Genomic DNA, 25,307 nt, shown 5'->3' with positions numbered 1-25,307 from the left:
GTTGAAGCAGCCTTTAGAGGGAATAAGAAGTAATGACGTTTCCTGGATGAGTAAATCGACCTCTCTATACATGCACGTCGCTATATAAAGGTCTCTTTAATAAAATCGGTTGTTGAAGGGACACCTGTATCTTTGAGTTTGATTATCTTGGTGTTCGAAATCTTATTTCAAGTAAATATAGGATTAACCTACGTGCAGTTAACAAGCTACAGCCCCTGTGTTGATCCAGCCCCGCTGACAACAAGCTATTTCAATAAGATACCAGCAACGTAAGTGGAGGTGGTACCAGCAAATGCATCAACAGGAGAAAGGTAACAGGAGAAAATGTGTAGCGTTGTGGCTGATGGGTTAAAGTGTGAGTTACTGGCAAAGTCCTCGCTGTATTACTTTACAGTGAGTCGCTTTCGGGAAAGCGGATGGAATCGTCACATATGAAGAAGCGCAAGGAAAAGGTTTAGTGGATAAAATCGATGTGTGCTGCGCTCTGGGGCCCAGTAACGGAGAGCCTGCCATCCCCTATTGGGTTACAAACAGTCCTCGATCGTCTCAGAGTAAAAAAAATTACCATTTTTCTGCAGGAAAGAGCTCTGCGCAGTTTATTACTGACTGACTGAGGTGTGGCACATCCTGGGTGTGTAGAGGGACGTCTCGGTGGCAGGTTGACGGACTCAGTGCTTTACGGTTGGTCAGCCGGGGTGTCTGACACACACAGAAGCCCCTCACCGTGCTGAAGGGTATCCAAACCAAACTGAGAATTCCATGGATCCCAACTACACGTGGAGATTCCAGAGGTAGACTGCGCTCTCTCTCCTCCTGGGCGGACGCATCCCGCCCCTGCCAAGGTTTGCGGAGCCCAGCCTCGCCGCCTAATACTTTCCGGAATTCACTGCAGGTAGCTTGACCTCACACACCTGAGCTCTTTACCTCCCCCCCCAGAGGGCGTGAGGCAGGGAATAAAGTGATACCGGAGTGAGTCACTGTTGGCTGCTGACTCTGGGCGGGTTTAAAAGGTATTTGTTACACCTGTGCCCAGGTAACTGGTTCCTCCCACAACTGTCACCTGGTACAGGATGTGTAAGTGACCCGGGTGAAAGTCCCAGCCTGACTGTGCGCAATCAATCAGGAAGGGAATCGGGGGAGAGCAGGGAGGTTGCGGGGCAATAACAACAACAACAACTTACATTTGCATAGCACCTTTCACGTCAGCAGCGTGAGTGACAAGGTACAGTAGATGGTTTAATTCTGCCTGATGTTGGCTCGGTGTCCGTCGCTTGCGAGTGGAAATTGTGGATCACAGTTGCATTCGATGTGAATCCGGCTGAGTCACGCTGTGGAGAAGCAGAGCGACGGCTTCTTAAAGAGCTCAAGAAACGATAACAGAAAAAGGTGGTTTAAGTTCTATGTTCCATTCCAGTCTCTCTGTCGAAACGTGGCTGAATTCTGTTAAGGTAAGGAGGGAAAGTGTTCTCGCTGAGCTTTCCTTCTCCTGTTGTTGTGTCTCACTGTGTTTTTGAGCAAATGACTTCCTGGTTCATTTTCAGTGGAATGTGATTTTCCCCAGGACACAGCAACAGGTGGCCTTTGTGCTGACAGTAAAATGATGAAGAGCAGAGATCAGTGGCGAAAAACAAATGTCTCTCTGCTGTCGTTTTCAAAAGCCTCAGAGCAGAGGGCTTGGGGCTGGAGTTTGGGCATCCACACCTGATTGATCTCTACCCTGGATGGTACTGGAGTCAGCTCATGTCATTATAGCCTGGCAGGTTTCTGCTCCAGTGCACAAGGATTGCTTTTAGTCGTGTAGATGCCTCTGAGCTGCTTGGCTCTCTGTGCTACAACATCGCTGCTGGTTTCAGTAAACCCACAGCCTCTGGCTTTGCAATGCAAATCACACAGTTAGTTTCACTTCAGCGCAGAGAGAAAGTTCAGCGACTTTGCTTTAGTTATGAATTTGCATACAAGGCAGGTTTTAAATGAACCTGTTTGGCTTTTCCTGTTGTGATAAACGTGGGGCTATTCCAATAGAGAGGTGTCCAGGCCAACCATCCCCCAGATAGAATTGATGGTTCGCTTGGTGCTGTTTGTGGGATGTTGCTACCGCCTAAAAATACACAGACAGGGGTTTGGGAGATCTTTCAACAACAGTTTGCTCCACATGTGTCACATTGTCCATCTCCGACTGTACCTCACACCCAATGTAGCCAAATCCCTCATCCATGCTTTCGGCACCTCCAACAACAACAACAACAAGATTCCATTTATAGAGCGCCTTTCACGTCAGGAGGACCTCCCTCCTCGCCCGGCCCTCCTTGCCGGTCTCCCCAGCTCCACTACCCACACAATCCAACTCATTCAAAACTCTGCTGCCTGTATGTTCACCCGCACTAATCTCCGTACCCCCATCACCCCAGTCCTCGCCAGGCTCCACTGGCTCCTTATCACAGAACAGATATACTCACTCGTCTACAAATTCCTTCATGCCCTGGCATCTCCCTACCTCCCCCGAACTTCTCACTCCCCACTCCAGTATCCTCCACCTCTGCTTGGCTAGTACCAACATCCTGCTTGTAACTCACTCCCTCCTCTCCACCATCGGTGGCTGTGCTTTCAGCCACTACGCCCCAAAGCCTTGGACCTCTCTTCCTCAATTCCTCCGCCTTGCCCCCTCCTCGTATTGTGACAGTCTGGTGGATGTTAAAGATCCCACGGCACTGTTCAAACAGAGAAGGGAGTTTCTCTCTCCTGGTGTCCGAGCAAACAATCCCCCGGATAAAATTGATGGCTCACTCCACGCCTGGTTTTGGGATGTTGCTGTCCAGAAGTTAACTGTTGCATTCGCCTCACAAACACACAGTCACTACACTTGGCAGTAAATCCCGTGAAGCTTTTGCAAAAGACAAGCGTTGAATTGTTTGTTATCGTTCGCTGATCTTGTCTGGTCTCTAAAGATGCAGAACCGTGACCTGGGCAACGAGATCGAGGACCAGTTTAATGATGTGTTGAGCCGATTTCAAAGCAAGGAACTCTTTCAGTCGAATTGGGACATCGCCACCTTCGCTATTTTCCTCACATTTATCGGTAAGAGACGTCTCAAAGCGCCTCACAGGATATGCTGTGAAGTGGATTGACTGTGAATTTTGTGGGCGAAACGCGGAAGCCAATTGCGCACAGAGGCGTCCCACAAACAGTCGTGGATTGAGTGACCAAATTACTATTATTTTGTTTTTTGGATGGATTACTATTGGCGGAAACCATCCGCTAATCGACTCACAACTGGGTTTCTACTTACAGATGGGTAAACAGAGTCTCCCCCTCCCTCGCTCACTCCCCCTCTCTCTTTTTCTCTCTCACTCTCTCTCTCTCCCAGCTACCGTGATCCTCCTCATTCTCCTGGTGTTGGTGCGCTGCTGCTGTTGCTGTTGCTGCTCTTCATCTAAGGTGAGAATTGTGTGGATGCACTGTTCTCGCTCACTCCCGCACCGAGTCCCTCCCCAGCACAGCCTCACAACAGCCAGACCCTCACACAGCCCCTCACACCTACACAGCCCCTCACACAGCCCCTCACACCTACACAGCCCTCATACAGCCCCTCACACCTACACAGCCCCTCACACAGCCCCTGACCTTTACATAGCTCTCACACAGCCCCTTACACAACACGTCACACACCCCTCATACAGCCACTCATACAGCCCCTGCAGAGCAGTTCCAAAAAAAGGTTCATACGTTCAAAAACACATTAATTGCAGGTTCCTTACAGTGGGCAAGGACAGGGCAAAGGGAGGCGGAGTGAGGGAGCAGGAGCGAGGGGAGGGGAAGCGAGAGCAGCGGTGAGATTTTGGAAGTGCAGAGGACAGCAGTGTAATGACTGAATGCTCAACCACTGAACCTTAAGACTAGAGAGTGGAGAAAATTCACTCTAATAGACCAGAGCTGAAGAGCAAAGGCTGTGCTGGAACACCGGGTTGGAGAATAGGATAATAATAATAATAATCTTTACATTTGATATAGTACTTTATTACGTCATTGCGATGTCTCAAAGCGCTTCACAGGATATATTGTAAAGTGAATTGACTGTATGTTTTGTGATGGGATGTGGGGAGACCAGGGAGTGATCTGGGGCCGGCTGGAATGGTGTTTGTGAAGGTGGATAAATGGGTCATTGGTTTCCCTCAAGCAGCTGCTGCAGGTGTGCTGACTGTTGTACTAAAACAACAACAACTTGCATTTACACTGCGGCCTTCACACAGGGCAGAGTCTCAGAGCTCTGCTCAGTGCTGTTGATGTTGGGATGGAAACTGTCAGCATTTACAGAAAAGTGAAGGTTAATAACCAGTCAATCTTGGATTCAGGTGTTTGAGTCACATCTGTCACAATCGGAGATGTAAACAGTGGTGCCTCCCAGGGGGTAGTGTGGGGACCACAGTTTTTCTCTGTTTATATAAACGATCTGGTTCTGATATAAAGCAGCTCAGTTTCTAAGTTTGCAGATAACACAAAGATAGGGAATGTAGTTACCAGTGAAGCTGACTGCAAGCACCTGCAGGGGAATGTAGACAGATTAGTTGATTAGGCAGAGAAATGGTAAATTAAATTACTGCAGACAAATATGAGGTTATACATTTTGGGAGGAAGAATAAGGAGAATATGTTTATGTTGTGGTAAAAATATTAAGCTGAGTGGAAGAGCAGAGGGGCTTATGTACATAAATCCTCAAAGGTGGGAAGGCAGCTGGGCAAAGCTGAGGTCTTAGGTTTTATAAATCGAGGGATAGAATATAAAAGCAAAGAGGTGATGCTGAACTTAGATAAATTGTTAGTTAGACCCTAGTTAGAAGATTGTGTCCAGTTTTGGTCACCCCACTTTAGGAAAGATGTCAACGCAATATAGGGAATGCAGAGGAGATGTATGAGGATCATACCAGGGATGAATGGTTTGGCCTAGGAGTGGAGACTTTTGATAGAGTCAATAGAGAGAGAATATTTCTGCTGGTCAGTGAATCAATAACTAGATGGTATCAATTCAAGCTAGTTAGTAAACAAGCAAATGGGGAGGTTAGAAGAAATGTTTTTCCACAGAGCGGTTAGGATCTGGAATGCCCTGTTGGGAATGCTGGTTGAGACAAAATCTATATTGGCTTTCAAGTGGGAACTAGACAAAGAGTCAGCTACAGGGGTATGGGGAAAGGCCCAGCAAATGGGACTGAAAGGATTGTTCTTGAGGGAGCAGCACAGACATGATGGGCCTAAATAGCCTTTCTCTGTGCTGTAAATGTCTCTGGTTTTATCTAAAGATCAAACTAATGTTCTATTTCTTCTCCAGTCTCGGAAGACCAAGGTGGGGGTGGACAACTTAGGGATGGAACCCTAGAGCTGGAATGATCACTGACCAGACTCTGCCTCTCATTGTGTCTTAATGATCTTACTGATGGGGAAAAGGCGTATCCATGTGGTTTTAGTTAGTTAGCCCCAGCAGCTTTCTGAATCAGCCAATTTCTCATCACTTTAATAATATCATAAAGCCATCTTTTTGTTTATTGGGTTTAATTGAGCAACACTACAAAATTGGGCGTTTTAATTTCGATTCTAGGTGACAGAAATTGTTGTGTGTGTAAAAAAAAAGTGTAAAAACGTCAATGGTTGTGAGGCATGCAGAACTTCTCAGCTGATCAGTGTTGAGAGACAAACTGGGCGATGGTTAGGTACATGTTCTGACCTATCTCTGCTGTGGAACCAAACGCAGGCAGCTCTGCAGTACTTTCCTGATCAGCGTTCCAGCACGCACACCCCTGAGCTTGCAGTTTACAAATACCCAGGTTACTGAGCTGTGTGAACCAGTCGCCTTAATGCAATCAAAGTTCATGTGAGGCTGAGGTGGGTGTGGAGTGTTAAAGTTCACTGGTGTTCACTGACGCACAACTCAAAACAAATAGCAAGATCACAAGATGGGTTCGGATGAAGAAGGTCCTTCAAACCATCTGATCTCATCCCTCACCCACCCTACTGTTTCCCCCACCCCATCACAGCATTGCGCTGCTTTTTAAATAAGTTCCAGTGTCCTGGCCTCAACCACCCTCCTTAGTAATCCTGTTCCAGGCATTAATTACCCTCTGAGTAAAGGGATGTGAGTGTAGTCTCCTACTTGTGAGAAATCCTTTTGTTCCCGGGATTCTCATGAACCTGCACTGCTTTCCCTTGCTTTAATAGTTGTCGGGGCCAGTCTCACACTAATAAACCATCACTGCCTGACTTTTATACTCCACGGCTCGCGTGTAAAACTGTAATAAAGCGCAAACGGATGTTCAGGATCCTGTTTGTCCTTTTAGCAGCGTTGTCCACCTGCAATCCCACCTGCAATGAGCTCTGTCTTTGCTCTCCGCACGCCTCTGTTTGGCCTTTGAGAATCCCCCCACCCCAGGTATAATTCCTCTCTCACAAAATCCGTCACCTCACACGTGTCTATGCTGAACTCCATTTGCCACAAACCTGCCCACTCTGCGATCCCTTCACTATCTTCCCGCAGCTTCCTCATTCCCTGTCGCTGTGAACATCTCCTGATCAACAGCAAATTTAGACATTAGTTGCGTCTGTTTTTGAAATCACTGAAGTGTATTGAAGTGTATTGAAGTTGCAAAGATTGCAACTGCCTGGACCTTAAACTGAAATGAATAAATTAATGACTACCAGTCTCATTTATTTAAGCAACCACCTCTCACTCTCACCCCCCCCCCCCACCACCACCACACACCGCACCTTGGGCTCCCCCAATGCTGTTGTCCACCTCGAGGTGATGTCTGTGGCCTGTCTGATGCCCCTTCACCATCTCCTGCAAAGGATTGATATAGGTACCCAGTGATGGGTGTGGGGGTGGAGGGGGAAATTTGAGCTCAGTCTGACTTGTGTTAATTGTTCTCATCTGCAGAACTGCTCAAATCCCATATTTATTTTGTGGTGTAGGTTTAGTGTGGACATGTCAAGGAGACATCAGCAGTCCGACATTGATGTAACATTAAGTGTCACTGTGCAGCCAACCACAGCAATACACGGCGGAAACCCATGCATGCAGACTGCAGGTTAATGTTTCTTGGTGTCAGACGTGTCTGCATTGCTCCCGCTGACAAATAAACCATCAGGTTTGAGACTGACATTTTCTGCAAAGAATGAGGCCATTCCGAATCAGAAGATGGTGGGTTCAAGTCCCACGTTGGGACTTTGAACTCCTTCTAAGCTGACACTCCAGTGCAGTGCTAGGGCGTGCTGAGTTGTTCAGGTGGAAGTTAAAGATTTCATGGCACTATTAGAAAAGAGAAGGGAATTTCCTTCTCCCTGTGTTCTGATCAACAATCCCCCAGATAAAACCACTCACTTCACGGCTGGTTGTGGAACATTTACTGTTTGCAAATTGGCTGCCACAGGTTTTTACAGTAAAACCTGTGAACACTCTGGATGTGAAAGACATAATATCAAATGTAAGCTCTGTTAATATACCGTTATTGTCATCAATCTCACATTGCAGCTTTCTCCACAAAACCTTTAATGTTTTTATTCTTTCACCTGGGGAAAAGGAGGTTAGAAGGTGCAGAATAGGGAAGCGATCGCTGACGAGAGGAGATGCTTTTCAGAGTGAATTCAGCGATCGCAAATATATTATGAATCGATTTGAATAGATGAGCCCAGGCTGTGACTTAGTCATTTATCAGAGGAATCCTTTACTGAGATTCTGAATGATAATCTTGGTCCGCGTTAAATACATTTGGTCTCATGCAGTTACATTAACATTACATAGGAAACGTGCAACGATATCTCTTACCACTCTAGGTTATCACAAAAATAGTAACAGAGCAACACGACTGAGAACCAGAAGGTTTTCGCATTACATAATGACACTGGAAGAGCTTCTGGCCCTTTCGTTAAATTAAAACGCACACATGGCACAAACTTAATTCATTCAGGCTTACTCAACCCCCAAACTCTTTTCAAGTTGATGAGATACTGATCCATTCAGCATTGTGTATCAGACCCTCTTGCTCTAGTGGATAGAGCAAGTTTCTATACGTGTGTCAATGGTGGACAAAGGAGGCCCAGAGGCAAGCTGCCCAGAGAGTAACCACAATATCTGGACATCTGCGTTAGGTTCCCAGCTGAGAAACCAGTCAACCAACGAGTGAGAAAACAACCAGGATTTCCGTCTCCCTCGTGGTGTTGTTTCTACTGAACGAAGAAATGTACGAGGACAAAGAACACCTGCACTGATGATTAACCATTAAATGGTTTGGAAACTATTAGTGTTATACATACACAGTGATACACATACATGTTCCACATACACAGTGACACAGAACACAACAACAACTTGCATTTATATAGCGTCCCAGAGCGCTTGAGTGGTGGAGCATAGTGATACACATACATATTAGACCTACAGAGATACAGCTGAAGACAGCAGCAGCAGTGTGCCAGGACTCACTAGTGTGTTTAGGGTTTGAGGAGCCTATGGTAAGGCTTTTGAAACCCACTCCCCTGTGGGCAGGTTTGAACATATCAAACCAGGCTACAAAGTGGACAGACGATGAGAACATATAATGACTGAGAAGCTCATGTGGTGGAAACAAAATTGATAATGCATACAATATTCAATTTGATTGATCAAGCTGGACACCAAATGTAACAATCCCTCCACTGCCACCCACTGGGACACTGCTGTGGTAATTGGCTGCTGCCAACAAAATACACAGTCAATCACTTTACAGTATATTCTGTGAAGTGCTTTGAAATGTCTCGATGACGTGTTAAGATGCTGTATCAAATGCAAGGATTATTTATTAATATTATCTATAACCGTCAAACATATTTCTGTAGTTTGAAATGCTTATGTAGACAGAAAATACAAGGAGAGAATGAATACAGTTAATCAAATTTCACATTTAAACCAAACCTGATTTGGCCAAGGAGTATCTTCTGGCTACAACCAAACACACTATGTCTGGTGGATTCAATTACCTAGTGGGGTGGTGGGGGTGAGAGTGGGTTGGTACTGTATAAATAGTGCAACGTTTGGCAAGCTTTATTAACAAAAATAATCTCCTCCCATATACTCCTACAGTGATTGCTTGTGATGTTTCTTCCCATCTACTGGAATGGTGATCGATGTGATGGGCTGTTTCTCCTCCTACACACAGTGATCTATATACGACGGGTGTCCAGTACACGGTATCTGGCGACACTGACATCAATGACTTGGAAGATTCACGTTTGCAAATAACTCAAATTATTCCTCATCTTATTTTTTCATTTTGAAATTTGAAGAGAAACATTGTCAGGACCCGCCATGATGGCTTACAGCAGTGGTGGCCAATGTGTGGCCCACGGGCCAAAAGTGGCCCACAGGACCATCAAGAAGCGCCCCCATGCCCCCGAACGTTCACACAAGTCCGTGATCGATTGGTAGTGGTGTTTTTTTCTTTTCTTCATTGAACATCTCTTGATTCATGGCAAAAATCAAGAAATATTCAATCAAGATTGTTTTGTTTTTGTTGCCTCAACCCTGAAGGCATAAAGGGTGACTTCTTCCCCAGGAACACTGGAACACCACACACACCAGGTTCAACTCCTGAGCCAGGCTGAATTCTCTCTGTGAGACGCTGAGAGTGGGGGTAAATGGGTTTGTGGGGAGGGGTGAGGGTGTGTGGCAGGGCAGGCAGGGAGTCGAGGTTCCCCACATCACTGTGCTTGGTGACATGTGCGAAGACCGGCCCCTGGAAGTTACTGGCAAAGGTTCCAGCCAGCTCAAGGCATGGCTCGCGGGAGAGAGAAAGTAAGGGGAAGAAAGGAATTCTCTCCCTTAAAGCTGTCAGCATGCGACATGTGGTCCAAAAACAGCGTCCTGATAATGTCTCTGTAAAACAAACTCAAACTGCAAACTTATTCTTACACGATAATGAGTAACGACCTCAACATCTGTGAGACTGGACACACCCAAGCTCAGAGCGCAGCCCCGTAGCCATAGTTTATGACCAGCCAACATCAACTTTGTCGGTTACTCACAACGAAACCTCCTTGAACCTTGTCAGACAAATGACATCAGAGAAACCATGTGTTACTGAACTAATGGAAACTTCTGGAGGTCTAAAAAAAACAGCAATAAGGTACATTTCTCCTATATTTTATCCACTGATGTGCAGAGGTCAGATTTCACTTATGTTTAGAACCACAGAGCTGTAGGGTTCTGCCCTGACACAGAACATCCATTTTGGTCACAATTTCATTTCCAGCTGATTGTAGATAAACAAATACCGATTCTCAGACCCACGTCACACTACCTCGAATTTCTATCACGCAGGACTCCTGATCTAAGCATAAATATCTCTAACTCTTAGATTTTTTAATCCTTATCACTGTATAACCCTCTATATGTGTGTGCACAAAGATGAGAGACAGCAGCACATTGTCGACAATGTCTAAATGGTGAGACATGCTTTGTTCAGGTTTCATTTTAGTGCAGTCTGAATTCAGGAGCAAATCACTGAGAGGACTGAGGTAAGTAACCTTCTGTTTACAGGAATCCTCCAATAAGAACAATCCTTATTGAGACCGAACATCTCGTGGCAATGTAGCTAGGCATTCTGAGATTCAACTACAGTGCAGCCCTGTTGTAATGTGCTTCCTTACAGCTCAAATTTCGTGATAATGAGGTTGAACTGTGGACCCCATTCACTTTGTCTGCGTAAAGCCGGCCACTTGCTTCGTAATCGCTAGAATTCCTGATTAAAAAGGTTATTTGGTCTTCGCTGATGTCACTTCTTGTTTTGTACATCTACCGGAAGTGACATCAGCAACAATTTGACCATCTAAAAGTCGGCCGTTTTGTAAGAAAAATCTGGCCGGGTGCTTGGTGTAGAGCTGAGGCCTGAGTGACCCCACGCTCATAGAGGGTGTAATATAATGGGGTTGCTATGTGAAAGGGAGACAATGCAATTAGTGACTGAATCTATGAACATGATATGTTTACACTTAAAACAGCTCACTTCAGCTTTTCCATCCCCCCCCCCACCTTTTGTGGACCCAGCAACATAGTTAATTCAAAACCATTTTGTTGGTCAGGAAGTGATACTTGTACACACTGTTTTTCTGTTTAAGTCTCCCAGCAATCTGGTCCACGGGTTCAGAATGATGGGAAGGGTGCAGTGCACAAGCTGCAGCTTATTTCCAGACAGGTTCGGTGGAAGTGTAAATTGTCACAAGTAGCAGCTTCTGTATCTGATCTAGTACCGATGTGTTCACCAGGTGCTGTGACAGTATCTATTCAAAACGCAAACCTGTGGGCGTTTGGAACAGGTTCCTGCAGCCCTCAACACTGAGAGTGGGTTTAACCTTCAACCGTTGCCAAGTGCAGGCCACCCGAGGAGACGTGAGGGATCTCTGACAGGGGAAGAAAGTGCATGGAATATAGTTCCTATCGGGATCTACAGTCAGTAGCATAGTGACTGCTGAACCAGTGGGAGACAGCAGGCTTACTCAACACTCAGTGCAGTCCGAGCCTTCAGTCTCAGGAACACGCTCAATAGGGCTGAAAATTCCAGTAACTGGAAAACACGGAGATCTGCAAAGATGAGAATAAAAATGAACAATGACAAAAACTGTGTGTAAAAGTCCAGTAAAAGTCACTTTTGTAATACAAGACAGGTACGTCAGGATAGCAGCTGATCCGAAACTCTGAATGTCTGTCCTCTCTGTGAATGACTGATCAGAAAGCCTTTTACACTGTAGATCATCTGCAAGAGCTTTACATCACTGACTGGGAGCCAATACTGGGGGCAGGGTGGCCAAAGGCACGATCAAAATGATACTGGAAGTCTTAAGACTGGTTTTGAAGGGATTGGGGGGTGGGGTGACGGGGCTCCAGGATAGTTCCAGAAAGCAGGGCAGAGTGGCTGAAACCTCAGCCAATGATGTTGGCGCAGATCAGGCGGAGGGAACACGAAGCAAGCCGAGTAAGCAAAGGGAACAACCGAGTCTAACATAAAATGACACATGTTTAACCAGCACCTTCACAGGTGATGCCTCAAAACTCTTCAGTGTTGCACATGCACCCAAGCTGGGGGGGTGGGGAGGGGAAAGGTGACCGAGTGCGTGGACCATGTCATCTGTTTTGGGATGTGCTCTGAAAGGGTGAGAGGGGAGGGGGCGGATTTGGAGGGATGTGGAGGGTGGGAGGTGATGTAACAGTTTTACATCAGTATCGATCCTCTACAAGGGCCCAAGTCACTGACAATGTCAAACGGAAGCACAATCAGAACAGCCGCTACACAAGTTGCAGTGTAAAGTTGGCCTGTTCCCTGTCAGTGGTGGGGGAGAGGGGTCTCACCTTGTCCTTTAGTTGTTGGCAAAGCTGCAGTGCGATGGTGAAGAACACCAGGGTGTCGCTGAGCCAGGGCACCACACATTCCACCTTGTGCACATGGCTGACTTCCAACTTCTGATTATTCAGTTCACTGTAACAGACAAACACACACGACACCTGTTCCAGTTTGTTTTTTCTGCAGAATTGTGCTACCAGCTAGTCACATCCTCCTCCATCCCCAGAGCTGCTTTCAGCCCGCCCACACCCACCCTCCACATCACCTCCCCTCCACCCTCCACATCACCCCCCACACCATCTCTCATCCTCCTCTGACATAGCCCACCACATCCACATCAAGCTCTCTCTCCCTCCTTGCCCCATCTGAACAACTGAAGACATTTGTTTAATCAGCGCAAGCTGGAGAGACAGCCTGTCCCGAGACTTGGCCACAGCGTACAGGAGCTTTCTGCCTCAAGGAACCAAATTCATGTCACCGTTCACTGGGGCAATAGTGTTTCCAGTTTTTTTGTCAGGTAAGTGCCTGGAACCCGGGGCAACACACCAGCAACAGACTATTATTCAACAACAAACTGCGTTTACTGGGCTCTTCACGTGGGATAGAATCTCGGAACACCGAACATTGGGGGAGTTTGAATCCAAAGCAGGGAGAAAGGAGAGGAAAGGAGGGATTGAGGCAGGGAGTCCAGAGGTTTGGGGCGTAGTGGCTGAAAGCACGGCCGCCGATGGCGGAGGCAAAGAGGGACAGGCTGAAGGCTTGAGCTGGCCAAACCAAGTGGGCGGGAGATGTGATCAGGTTTCAGATGTAGGGAGGTGTGAAGTAGGCGAGTGTGAAGATTTTGACATTTTGTCTGTGACAGGAAGTCAGTGGAGCCTGACAAGGACTCGGGTGATGGGGGTACGGAGTTTGGGGCAGGTGAGGATATGGACAGTGGAGTTCTGAATCAGTTACGCTTTGTGAATGGTCGAGCTGGGGAGACCAGAGAGGAGTGACAACAATATCTACAATATCAGTCACTGTCTACTCTGCAAAACTAAATTCTTAATTCATTATTTGCCCAGTTGCCAAATGAAGAAACCTAAACAGGTCTGAGGAAGGGCACTTACAACATGGACCCGGGATTGTGCAGCACAGAGCTTCCTGCAGGCCTGAAGTTCTGCAAAGTGAAGGGCAAAGGGAGACTGATCAAAAGGTGGACTAACAGAAGACACACAAGCTAAACATAGCCCCCCACCCTCCGCACTGTAATCACCTGCAGTGTGACTGCACTTTCCTTACCTTGTTCAGATTGGGCTGCAGAAGGTGGAGCTGGTAGACAATCAGACACAGCTTACTCAGGTTAATGTAGAAGTTTGCAAACACATCGCCAGGAAGGGGAGGGGTGAACATTTTCTAGGAGAGTTAAGATCTTCAGTTATTACAACATTATAAAAAAACTCACTCAAGATTTACATTCAACAAAGTCAGCATCATCTTCTTAGACGCTAAGTTGTTATACTAAATTGCATTTGATGGACAATCCGTATTATAATTTCAGATTCAGATAGTCCGAGGCTCCCACGTGCTTCTCACACTCCTGTCGTGTCGAGTCCACGATGTGCCGTCTCGCAGACAACACAATGTTTAGAGTGAGCACCCGGTGAGGGGGAGGGGGAGAGAAAAGGTGAGCGTGGTTTCCTAAGAGCTGAACTTGCACCGAGGTGATATACTTGGCAACGGAATGTCAGAATCAAGTCTACCCTATGTGGTGGTCTCAGTTCCTGAGCCATGCAGGTCCGCATTATTCCAGGGCAGTGCTGAAGACAGCACATTGGCAGGACTTGGAAGGGCAGACCAAACACTGGGGACATGGAATCCTCTCACTCAGCTCCTGTTAACCCTACGAGCCAAGGTCCTAATGGGTAGGGTGGTCCTAGTTGGACAAACAGTGGGAAAGCTTGCTGGATAGAGCTCTCGATGGCAAGCTACTTGGCTTATATGTTGATGGGTTTCTGTGTTAGACACTCGGCTGACCAAAAAGAGGCAAGCAGAATAAAGATGATAAAGATTGTGAGCAAATACACAGAGCAAGTCACAGTAAACAGCAGAGACAGGGAGGGATTGGTGCTCACCACCAAACTGCTTGAGGCGATTTCCGGGAGAGTCATAGCAGCAGGCGTCGTCAATCTATTCCGAGCACGAGTCAACTGCAACATCACTGCATCCATCAGCTTAAAAAGAAAAGAGCCCATCTTTACTGTCAGGTGCAACAGCTGATGCCTCAACATCAGTGCCTTAAGGATCCATGTTTGGAATATTATAATAATAATAATCCTTGCATTTGATATAGCATCTTATTGTGTCTTTGTGACGTCTCACAGTGCTTCACAGAATATATTGTAAAGATGGGTTGACCGTGTATTTTGTGGATGAAATGTCTCAAAAGGTCTGTGAAGTGTAGTGACTGTGTATTTGTCTTGTGTAGGTAAGCAGAGCAGCCCATTTGCACACAACAATGTCCCATAAACAGCCATGAAGTTAAGCTGTTGTTGACAAAATACACCGTCACTGTCAAATTTGAAAAACTGCCACTTTGTGATGTTTTAAAGCACATTTCGAATTGAAAAACAAGCACCTGGGATCCTGATGAATGTTTCTCTACACAAATATTTGTTAATCTTTGTGGCTTCCTTCAGCAGTTAGCTTCCTTTCTTCAGTGGGAGATATGTGACTTGATTGTACGTGTGACTGATGTTGCAGGGAAGAGAAGACATGTTGCAATCAACCAGACCACATAGAATCATAGAATTATACAGCACAGAAGGAGGCCATTTGGCCCATCGTGTCCGTGCCGGCTCTTTGAAAAGAGCTATCCAAATCAATCCCACTCCCCCGTTCTCTCCCCATAGCCCTGCAAACTTGTCCTCCCCAAATAATTATCTACTTCTCTCTTAAAAGTTGTTATCGAATCGGCTTCCACCACTCTTTCAGGCAATGCATTGTAGACAACTCGCTGTGTGAAAAAAATTCTCACCTCCCCATTTGTTTCTTTTAACAACTATTTTAAATCGATGTCCCCGGGTTATCGACCCACCCGCCAATGGAAATAGTTTCTCCTTGTTCACCCTATTGAATCCCCTCATAATTTTTAAAACTTAACTATTAAGTCTCCTCTTAACCTTCTCTGCTCCAAAGAGAATAATCCCAGTTTCTCCAGCCTCTCCTCATAACTGAAGTCCTTCATTCCTGGTACCATCCTGGTAAATCTCCTTTGCACCCTCTCCAATACCTTGACATCCTTCCTGAAGTATAGTGCCAAGAACTGAATGGAGTACTCTAACTGAGGCCTAACCAGTGTTTTATAAAGGTTACACAATAATAATAATCCTTGCACTTCGTGTCTTTCAGACGTCTCAAAGCGCATCACAGAATATACTGTAAAGTGAATTTACTGTATTTGTGGGCGAAACTTGGCAGCCAATTGCGTACAGCAGTGTCCCACAAACAGTCGTGGATTGAAGCGACCAATTTATTATTGTTTTTTTTTCTTGAGGGATTATTATCAGGCGTGTGGAGTAAGGAAATGTGCCCAGGGTTTTGCCTTGCCGGGAATCTAACCCAGGTTTCTCGCTTGCAAGGCGAGTGCTCTAACCACTGAGCTACAGGACTCAGTGGTTAGAGCACTCGCTATATCTCTATAGCACAGCTGTCTCACAGCGAGTTGCTTTACCAGTGATGAGATATCAATCACATTTTATAACATCAAGGTTTTCAACTGGAAAAAATGCATTTTAAGTACGCTATCTTGTTGTATTACAATATTGTTAACTGTGTGCCTGTATTCCAATAACCTCTTGATAACTCGACCCTGGCTTAACTTGTCACCACCACTCAAGTTATCTTGCTGTCAATACCAACATTTATTTCTGTATTTTTTATATGTGCTCCTAACTCACCATTTCTGATAATTTGTTGCTGAGCCCTTTTCCCTTGGAGTGATGAGTTATCAGGATATCAATGTCTCTAAGCAATGTCTCTGTGTAGGTGTGTGTTGTGTGTATATGTGACAATGCCTGTGTATGTGGGTGTATATATGTGTGTCTATGTCACAATGTCTGTGTATGTGACTATGGATATATGTGTGTGTGTGTGTGTGTGATGACTCTTTCCTTTTGCATTGACTTGTAAATGTGAAACAGTTTGTCATTGACCTTTACTATTTGGTTGGAGAACATTAAAGAAATGAACTACTGACAACTAAACTGTACTGTTTAGTTGTCAGTAACAGTGCTGCAAGCTGACTGACCTTGTTGACTTCAGCCCCACTTTTAAACTGGTAGGTTTGATCTCGGCTATTCAGTAGGTACAATGCCTGGCTGACGTGGTTCCTGGCATCCTGAATCTGGAAGAGCGAAGAGAAAAGAAATCAAGAGATTGAACAGCTGTCAGAGAGAAAAACTAACCTACACACCCAGGGGAAAGCTGCCGATATAAAATGGTGCATGAGGACATCATGAGAACATAACCAGGCAGGGAACAATCAATCAGTCTGTGTACAATCTGTTCATTTGTGGACTGCGTACAACTTCAATCCACTGCTGTACTCAATTGGCTGCTACGTTTCACCCACAAAATACACAGTCAATCTACTTTACAGTATATTTTGTGTAACGCTTGGAGACATCTTAATGATGTGATCAGGTGCCATATTCTTATTATTGTTGTTATTATTATAACCAAACAATGAGTGACTAATTTTATTCGGGTAAACCTCCTAATTGAAGGGCGGCACATCTCCGTGACAATGCAGCACTACCCCAGCACTGCAGTCAGACTTATTTAAACATCTATTTGATTACAGAGGAAGCGGAATGGTTCCTCTGCGATCGATAACCATCAGGAGCAGAAACCCTGGCAGTTTTACACATCCGAGATGAAAACATCTGAACTTAATTAGCCATCATCTCTTTTTTCCGAATTGTTCTCAATGAATTAATTACCAGGGGTAAAAGCCTGTCTCTAGTCTGTATTGTTGCTTTCTCTCCCATCCATTGACTCTTTTGAGATGTGAAACTCCAATCACTGGTATGATCAGCACGTGTTGACCTCTGCTTGAATTGAGACCTCTAACTCACAGACTCGATATTCTTGTTATTGGCTTGCCACTGTACACTTGGCTTGCCACAGCCACTGGAGGTTGTGTAGTTGATGTGCTGTGTACTTGATGTTCTGCCTCAGTGTAATGAGTTAAGAACTCAGAATGTTCTTTAACTGTTTCCACACCAGCTGTTATTGGGATGTTGTGTTATTCAATCATACGGAAAACTGATATAAATAAAGGACTCAATCAACAGGAAATGAAATGAGAATAAAAGACAAGAACAGCTTACAGTTATATAGCACCCTTCACGCGAAGCAGTGTCTGGGAGCGCAGAGAGTGTGCGGGGGCCAACAGAGCCTTTACCTGCTGCATTTTCCACTGCTTGTCCTCCCTGAAGGCGCAATGCAGAACTTGGTTGTGTTTGGGCAGCTTGAGAGTAATGTCCTACAATAAAGAAGAAATTTACCTCATGTGACTAACAGCTAGCAATCTCCAAGGTACTACTGCCTATGTCCTTTGACATGTTTGTTTGGGTTAGCCAGGTGTCCGACACGTGCAGAAACTCATCACCGTGCTTAAGAGTATCCAAACCAAGCTGTAAATCCCAGAGATAGATTGTTGGAATGGAATGCGCTCTCTCTCCCTGGAGGGACGCTTCCTGCTTACCTAGTTCCGAAAAGTATTAGGAACAGGTTGGCAAAAGTCAAGGCTTGAGGACCCTAGAGTGTTGGGGTAACTGCTGGAGACTAACCAGTTAAACCACATAGCTTGTCATGGATATTGCTGTCTAGCAAGCTAGGACCTATATAATATATATAACTATATAACGTTAGGGTTTGGGCTTGCAACGTTAACAGGAGCTGAGTGGGATAACTCCCTGCCCCAGTGACTGGTCTGCCCTTCCATATCCTGCCAATAAGCCAGGTTGGCTGTGCTGTCATCAGCAGAGCCCTGGAATACTGCGGACCCGTCTGGTTCAGGAACCGGATTACTGAGACCACCGCAGAGGGAGGGCTGGCTCGATTTGTCTAACAATATTGGTCACAAATAATAATCAAAGATCTCCCGATCCACATACTCCATTATCCAATTTAGCTAACATTAAAGATCCTCGGTTACAGTACTTCATGTTTAAGAGCAGTGTTAGTCTTAATAAGCAAAACTTCCCAACTCTAAAGATAAACTTGGATCTCTCCACTGAACCATCCTGTGGACAGAGTGAACCTGGACTGCTTTGGCCGATGTGCTGTAGCAGGAAATTGGCAAATGTTGAAATGGGGTAAATTTAAATTCAGGGGGAACCAGAGCGAGCAAGGATAGAGTGAAAACAAATTTACTGTGAAAATTCCAACAGTCTTTTGTATACTCTGTGTGGTTGTTTAGCTCAGATCTGAGTATACTTGGTGAGTTTTACTGAACTTCTAACCATTTCAAACTCTCTCTCTCTCTTTCGTCTCCAAATTGAGGATTGTTTCAGTACACGATTTGCAGGTACTCACAGCCTGTGTCAGTGCATCTCCCTGCAGAGTGAGGACACCCTTCACTTGATCTGTGCTGGAAAAGAAGAAAATCATCCAGTGATTGAAATAGGAAACCTTCACAATTCATGTCAGCTCTGCGGCTGACATGAATTGTTTTTATTATTATTATTATTAATTGTGTTTGAAGAATTATGGGGCAGAAATTCCACCTGGGTCTAGATTGACTTATTTTGTTAGCATCTCGGCAAATCCTTAAAGCCTGAATTTTGAAGCCCTTTTACCTCGAGTTTCTTTTAACTAAAGAAAAACGACTTCAAAGTTGAGACTAAATTCACCAGTGTGCCAAATTATGAACGCTTTGAAATGCTACACTGATAAGAGTAAATCTAGACCCGGGTGGAATGTGTCCCCATATATGAACCATCCACACAGAATAAACTCAGATCATGCACACAGAGACAATGATAACAACAGCATTGTCAATTTATAAACGAGTGAGTCACGATGGACCGTTTTTATTCTGTGGTGACTCATTCTTTGTTTCATTCTGATTTACACAACAAACATTATTTAAATAGTTTAGTGATCAATAATCCTCCCCCCACCCCCCCGGGATGCTTTGTGGTCACCACCCTAACAACACAGTGCTCGCTGTGTGTGGTGAAAGGACAAAGAATTTCACAGGGTTACTGCTCAACTTTGGGATCTGATGGTGACTGAGATAAACTCTTCCATTTCTCACTGTAAGTCACACCAGTGTCTTACACTCCTAAATACCGAAATAATCATTTCCCCACATTGCTGTTTTTCCAACTTCTCTCTCTATGATGCAGGTACGTGACAAAAGTATAGAGTCAAAATAATCAAATGGTACAACTATAGCCCATGTTTTAAATATAGAATTGGTGTTTCCTGTGTGCTGGTAACCTCTCTTCACTGGGATGGGCCATTTACCTTTTGTTTATTGTTAGGGGGCCAGAATGTTTCAGTGATGTGAACAAATGATAGTGAAAGCAGTTGACTCACAAGAAGGTAGGTGTGGTTCCATGGGAATAAGATTGTAGGTCTCCAATGCCAGCAAAAGCATTCCCCCCTCCCTCTCCCCCTGGCTCGGGGTCACACTCTGACAAGCGCTCCAGGACTCTACCCCGCATGAAGGGCACTATATAAATGCAAGTTGTTGTTTATTGTGCTGTCCTCATCTGATGGCTATAGATATCTCAGGGGGGCCACTGGTTAACAAGCTGAGTTGTTCTAAGTTTTAGAGACTGGTTCAATGCCCAATGTGAAGTCTCTACACTGGTTTGATGAGATTACAGAAAATGTTTTTTCTATAAATCCATAATTGATCGGCAAGAGAGGTGTGTGTGTATGTTGGCAAATCGGTCGTCTCTATTACATTGAAACCCTGGACAGATCCTGAGATCGCGGCTTACTTTGAGCTGCCCAGCATGAAGTTTTCCTGCCGCACTTGGCTTTCGGGGCCGGAGGCCTGCACAGCAAAGCGTCTGGAGGTTTCCTGTGGAAGAGGAGTCCACGGTTAGTGAGGCAGCAACGATAGCCTTCATTACATCACGCTCCTTACAGAATTCAGCCCACCCTACCAGAGTCTACTGCTCCCCCCCACTCCTCTCAGCTCCACTCACTCCCAGGCCCCAGAAGATTCAATTGGAGATCCTTGTTCTCATATTCAGCGCTTTGAGACGTCTCGAAGATGTGATAAGGCTCTATATCAAATGCAAGGATTATTATTATTCAAATCCCCCCCCACCACAGTCTTGCCCCCACTCTACCTGTGACCTCCTGCAATAGCACTATCCCAGTTGCTCAGTGGACAAGGAGTGACTCATTCTCTTCCCCTGTCCATTTGGAGAATAAACATATGACGGGATGTAGCAGGAAGCTGGAATAGGGGGGGCTGCAGAGGGTGAGCTGTCAAATGGTTTATAATGGAGTGGGCCTGATGGGCAGAATGGACTTCTCGTGTTCCGAATTCTCTGTATACCGATTGACCTTAACATGACAGCAGCTGTAAACTGCTCTGATCCAGGCATGTTTAGCTGCTACTTAAGACTCTGGAGGTACATCACTGTGTCCCATCAAACACATGCACAACAATGAAACTCCTCAGGGCATATATCTGAGTGAAATGTGTGCAGTATCATGAGATGAGATTGCATGTAAATCCTTGTGAGTTGAAATACAACAACAACTTGCATTTATATAGCGCCTTTCACACACGGTAGCGGCTAGGGAGCTGCAGAGAAAAGGGAGGTGACTTAGGTACAGTGGAAGAGAAAGGTCTTCAGGTGTGATTTGATATGTTAGAAAGCACAGCAGCCTTGTTGCTGCACAGAGCTGCAATGATCTCTTTGGCAACTCACACAAGTTTTCTGGGTGGATTCCATTCTTACTGACAGTGAGTGAGTGCACAGAACATTGACTGCTCAACTGGAGAACGTGCAGACAATCCAATACTGACATGTGACTGTGTTACTCTTGTGAAAGCGTAACTCTTGTGTACTATCACACTAGTATTATGGTCAGATTCTTGATGGTGCAACAACGGACATGAATTTCCTGTTGCAGGCACAACAAGCTCTTTTGGTCTAGATTGGACAAAACCATTTGCGCTGAGCAGACATTCGGTTACCTTCATTCAAGAATTACCTTGAGAATATCCTTCAGCTGCTTAAGAACAGCATGAACTTCTTCCCGCAGTAACCATTTAAATTCTTCCTCCTGAAATATTAAAAATGCAATTCCAATTTCAATTTGCCAACACATATCTGTACAAATCTACATAATGATGTATTATTATTACTAATAACAGAATAGATGAGAGTGGCAGAAAAATTCTGAATGATCGGCTATGTTTGATGCAACACCCCTCCTCCCATTACAGCGGGGCGAGGGGGTGGGGGAAATGATGGGGAGCAACCAGGTCTCAGCCCCTGAATCAACCCTTTCCCACTGCTTGTCTAGCTAGGACCACCCTACGAGTCAGGGCTTTGGCTTGTAAGGTTAACAGGAGGTGAGTGGGATGACTCCTGCCCCCAGTGACTGGTCCTGGTATGTTTGATGCAATACCCCTCCTCCCAATGTACTCATCCTTATGTGTTTAAGTCACCCGTGAATGCTGAACCTCTGATTGATGGAACCATTTCTCTCAGGATGTGTGTCCGAGCTGTGGGCAGGAAGATGATGACAATGTTCCCACACATTTCATGCTGAATTTTGCTGCTGACCCCTGGTACCTGCTTTCCAGTGAGGGCTCAGACCTGTGCTTGTCGGATGTCAAATGACCAACTCTTGACTATTTTCCTGGGGGAGGGGAGTAAGTGGGGTCTCCTTAGAACTGAGTTGTCTCCAAGGTGACATGCTTGGCAGCAGAATGTCAGAATCACGTTAATCCTTTGTGCCGGTCTCTAGTCCATTTCCTGAGCCAGGCGGGTCCGCAGTGCTCCAGGGGACTGCAGATGACAGTACTGCTAGCCTGGCTCATCGGCAGGACTAGGAAGGACAGACCAGTCACTGGGGGCAGGGAGTCATCCCACTCAGCAACTGTTAACCCTGCAAGCCAAAGACCCAACAGGTAGGGTGGTCCTAGTGGGCAAGCAGTGGGAAGTTTGCCAGGCAGTACTTTCAATGGCAAGCTGTGTGGTTTTAGCTTGATAAACTCTAACAGTACCACAACACACACTCATCTGGAGTGGAGTCCTGTAGCTCAGTGGTTAGAGCACTCGCCTTGCAAGTGAGGTTCAATTCCAGGCAGAGCGAAACCTTGGGCAAGTTTCCTTACTCCTCACGCCTGATAATAATCACTCCAAAAAACCTAAATGAATTGGTCATTTTCAATCCACGACTGTTTGTGGGAGACTGCTGAGTGCAATTGGCGGCCGCGTTTCACCCACAAATATACGGTCAATTCACTTTATAGTCTATTCTGTGAAGCGCTTTGTGATGTCGAGAAGACGTGAAAAGCGCTATATCAAATGCAAGGATTATTATTATTATTATCTCATCCAAAGAACAGTGCTTCCAATAATGCAGCGCTCCCCCCACCCAGCACTGCATTGGAGTGTCAGCCTAGACTATGATCTCAAAGTCCTGGTATGGTTCTTTTGAAATCTCAACCTTCTGACTCAGAGGTCACAGGGCTTATCAACTGAACCAGGCCGTCACCTAATCAATCTAAAGTTGCTTGCAGTTGATGTCATTCATCTGGAATCTGCTGTACAAAACACATATTAATTTCCTAACACCATTGAGAGGTTACTTTGTTTGAAGCTCCACTCCACAATGTGAGTGTGCAATGGGATCTTTAACAAGCTCAGTCAGAATTAGCAGAGAATCATGCTGATCATTCTCCTGTGACACCGATACCCATGGTACTAAGTGACATGATCTGCAGCCTCTTGTCATCATCTGGAGACCATTCACACTGATAGCTGCAGAGGATTTCAATTCGCAAGGTTTACAAACCGCTCCTGATTGGTACAGCGTTCCCACCTGTCTAATTCTGTCCAGCGACTCCTATTAAGCGCTCTGGGACGCTGCCCTGCGTGAGGGGGGCCCTATATAGATGCAAGTTGTTGTTGTTGTTGCATCCTCCTACCCTGATAACCCTGGATGGTTTTTTTGGCCTCAAATACAGAACCACTTTAGGAAATCCTCAAGACATCTCAATTCCATGTTAAGTTGAGGTATGAAATGCGAGATTATCACTACAACTGTGGTTCAGCCCAGTGTGTTCGGGAGCGCTCTGGCTGCTGATTCAGAAGGTCGTGGGCTCAAACCCCACGCCGGGACTTGGAACTCCTGTAATCCAGGCTGACGCTCTTGGGCAATGCCGAGTTTTGCTGTGTTGCCTTTGGATGGGGTGTTAAATCGTGGCTTCACCTCGGTTTAACCCGTCGCCTGAAGGACAGCAGCTCCGACAGTACAGCATCGTCTGTGATTGTGTGATTAACCGTCTGAGATTCCTTCAGTGTCTCGGTCTGTGAATCCAGTGGCCTGAGCACAGGCGGTGACTGAGCTCCACTGTCTCTGCAGCAGCTGTGGGGGCGGTTTAGCCATTTTCTGCTGAAACACGGGAGCATCACAGTGGGGGGGAGGGGAGGGGGGTAATGAGGGGGAGTGGGGGGAGTGGGGAGGGGGGTAATGAGGGGGAGTGGGGAGAGGGGTAATGAGGGGGAGTGGGGGAGGGGGGTAATGAGGGGGAGTGGGGGAGGGGGGTAATGAGGGGGAGTGGGGAGGGGGGTAATGAGGGGAGGGGGGGGGTAATGAGGGGGAGTGGGGGAGGGGGGGGTAATGAGGGGGAGGGGGGGGGGTAATGAGGGGAGTGGGGGGAGGGAAGGGGGTAATGAGGGGGAGGGGGGGAGGGGGTAATGAGGGGGAGGGGGGAGGGGGTAATGAGGGGGAGGGGGGAGGGGGTAATGAGGGGGAGGGGGGAGGGGTAATGAGGGGAGGGGGGGAGGGGTAATGAGGGGAGGGGGGGGTAATGAGGGGGAGTGGGGAGGGGGGTAATGAGGGGGAGTGGGGGGGGGGGGTAATGAGGGGGAGTGGGGGAGGGGTAATGAGGGGGGTGGGGGGAGGGTAATGGGGGGAGTGGGGAGGGGAGGGGGTAATGAGGGGAGTGGGGGGGGGGGTAATGAGGGGGAGGGGGGAGGGGGGTAATGAGGGGGAGTGGGGGAGGGGGTAATGAGGGGGAGGGGGAGGGGGGGTAATGAGGGGAGTGGGGAGGGGGTAATGAGGGGAGGGGGGAGGGGGTAATGAGGGGGAGGGGGAGGGGGGTAATGAGGGGGGGGGGAGGGGGTAATGAGGGGGGGGAGGGGAGGGGTAATGAGGGGGAGGGGGAGTGGGGGGAGGGGGTAATGGGGGGAGTGGGGGGAATGGGGGGGGTTCCGCTCCAAGGAGACCCCCCCACACCCCCCCCCACAGGAGGGCGGACACTGGTGGGTCGTTTGACATCCATCAGTGGCGCCAGGAACAACAACAACAACAACAACAGTGCCGGGGGGGGGGGGGGGCAGTGAGCGGGAGGCGCCCTGACCTGACCTGACCTGTCCCCCTCTCTCTCGCTCTCTCTCTCGCTCTGTGTGTGACACTCACCAGTACCGCTCTCTCTGCCGCACTCGCCGCCGCCATCTTACTGCCTGAGCGAGCGCCACTTCCGGTGTGTGCAGTGGCGCTGTGTGTCCGGGGGGGGCGCTGTGTGTGTAGTGGCGCTGTGTGTCCGGGGGGCGCTGTGTATGTAGTGGCGCTGTGTGTCCGGGGGGGGCGCTGTGTGTGTCACTGCTGCTGTGATGGTGCAGGTGGGAGGGGCTGCACTGGGGGGGAGGGGTCACTGCTGTGATGGTGCAGGTGGGAGGGGCTGCACTGGGGGGAG

General features: G+C 46.8%; 2 protein-coding genes across 6 annotated transcripts; one reads left to right on the top strand and one right to left on the bottom strand.

Annotated features, from left to right (window-relative positions):
- Positions 1–725: 725 nt before the first annotated feature.
- Positions 726–6,692, top strand: smim22 (small integral membrane protein 22). 5 transcript variants are annotated; one of them, XM_007904873.2, is made up of 4 exons: positions 726–791; positions 2,946–3,075; positions 3,365–3,435; positions 5,320–6,692. In XM_007904873.2, the coding sequence occupies exons 2-4, from the start codon at positions 2,946–2,948 to the stop codon at positions 5,365–5,367; spliced, it is 249 nt and encodes an 82-aa protein (XP_007903064.1). In that variant the 5' UTR covers positions 726–791; the 3' UTR covers positions 5,368–6,692.
- Positions 6,693–7,685: 993 nt separating this feature from the next.
- On the bottom strand, positions 7,686–25,087 carry rogdi (rogdi atypical leucine zipper). Its single transcript, XM_042341193.1, has 11 exons — positions 25,031–25,087; positions 21,587–21,658; positions 20,353–20,435; positions 18,935–18,989; positions 17,799–17,879; positions 16,641–16,736; positions 14,467–14,565; positions 13,634–13,747; positions 13,462–13,511; positions 12,361–12,487; positions 7,686–11,595 (listed from the first exon to the last, which is right to left on the bottom strand). Exons 1-11 carry the CDS (start codon positions 25,064–25,066, stop codon positions 11,554–11,556), a joined length of 855 nt encoding a protein of 284 aa, XP_042197127.1. The 5' UTR covers positions 25,067–25,087; the 3' UTR covers positions 7,686–11,553.
- Between the last annotated feature and the right edge of the window lie 220 nt (positions 25,088–25,307).

The sequence above is a fragment of the Callorhinchus milii genome, unplaced genomic scaffold, assembly GCF_018977255.1.
Source record: "Callorhinchus milii isolate IMCB2004 unplaced genomic scaffold, IMCB_Cmil_1.0 Scaffold16, whole genome shotgun sequence".
Taxonomy (NCBI): Eukaryota; Metazoa; Chordata; class Chondrichthyes; order Chimaeriformes; family Callorhinchidae; genus Callorhinchus; species Callorhinchus milii.
The sequence above is the reverse complement of the archived record's forward strand: the minus strand, read 5'-3'. Positions and strand labels throughout refer to the sequence as shown.

Excerpts from the sequence above, each read along its gene's own strand:
- smim22 (XM_007904873.2), top strand. The coding sequence starts at position 2,946 with ATGCAGAACCGTGACCTGGGCAACGAGATCGAGGACCAGTTTAATGAT. Across the intron at positions 3,076-3,364 it reads TATTTTCCTCACATTTATCG|CTACCGTGATCCTCCTCATT; the intron begins GTAAGAGACGTC and ends TCTCTCTCCCAG. Across the intron at positions 3,436-5,319 it reads GTTGCTGCTCTTCATCTAAG|TCTCGGAAGACCAAGGTGGG; the intron begins GTGAGAATTGTG and ends TTTCTTCTCCAG.
- rogdi (XM_042341193.1), bottom strand. The coding sequence starts at position 25,066 with ATGGCGGCGGCGAGTGCGGCAGAGAGAGCGGTACTG. Across the intron at positions 16,737-17,798 it reads AGCAGTGGAAAATGCAGCAG|ATTCAGGATGCCAGGAACCA; the intron begins GTAAAGGCTCTG and ends TCGCTCTTCCAG. Across the intron at positions 11,596-12,360 it reads GCCAACAACTAAAGGACAAG|ATCTCCGTGTTTTCCAGTTA; the intron begins GTGAGACCCCTC and ends TCATCTTTGCAG.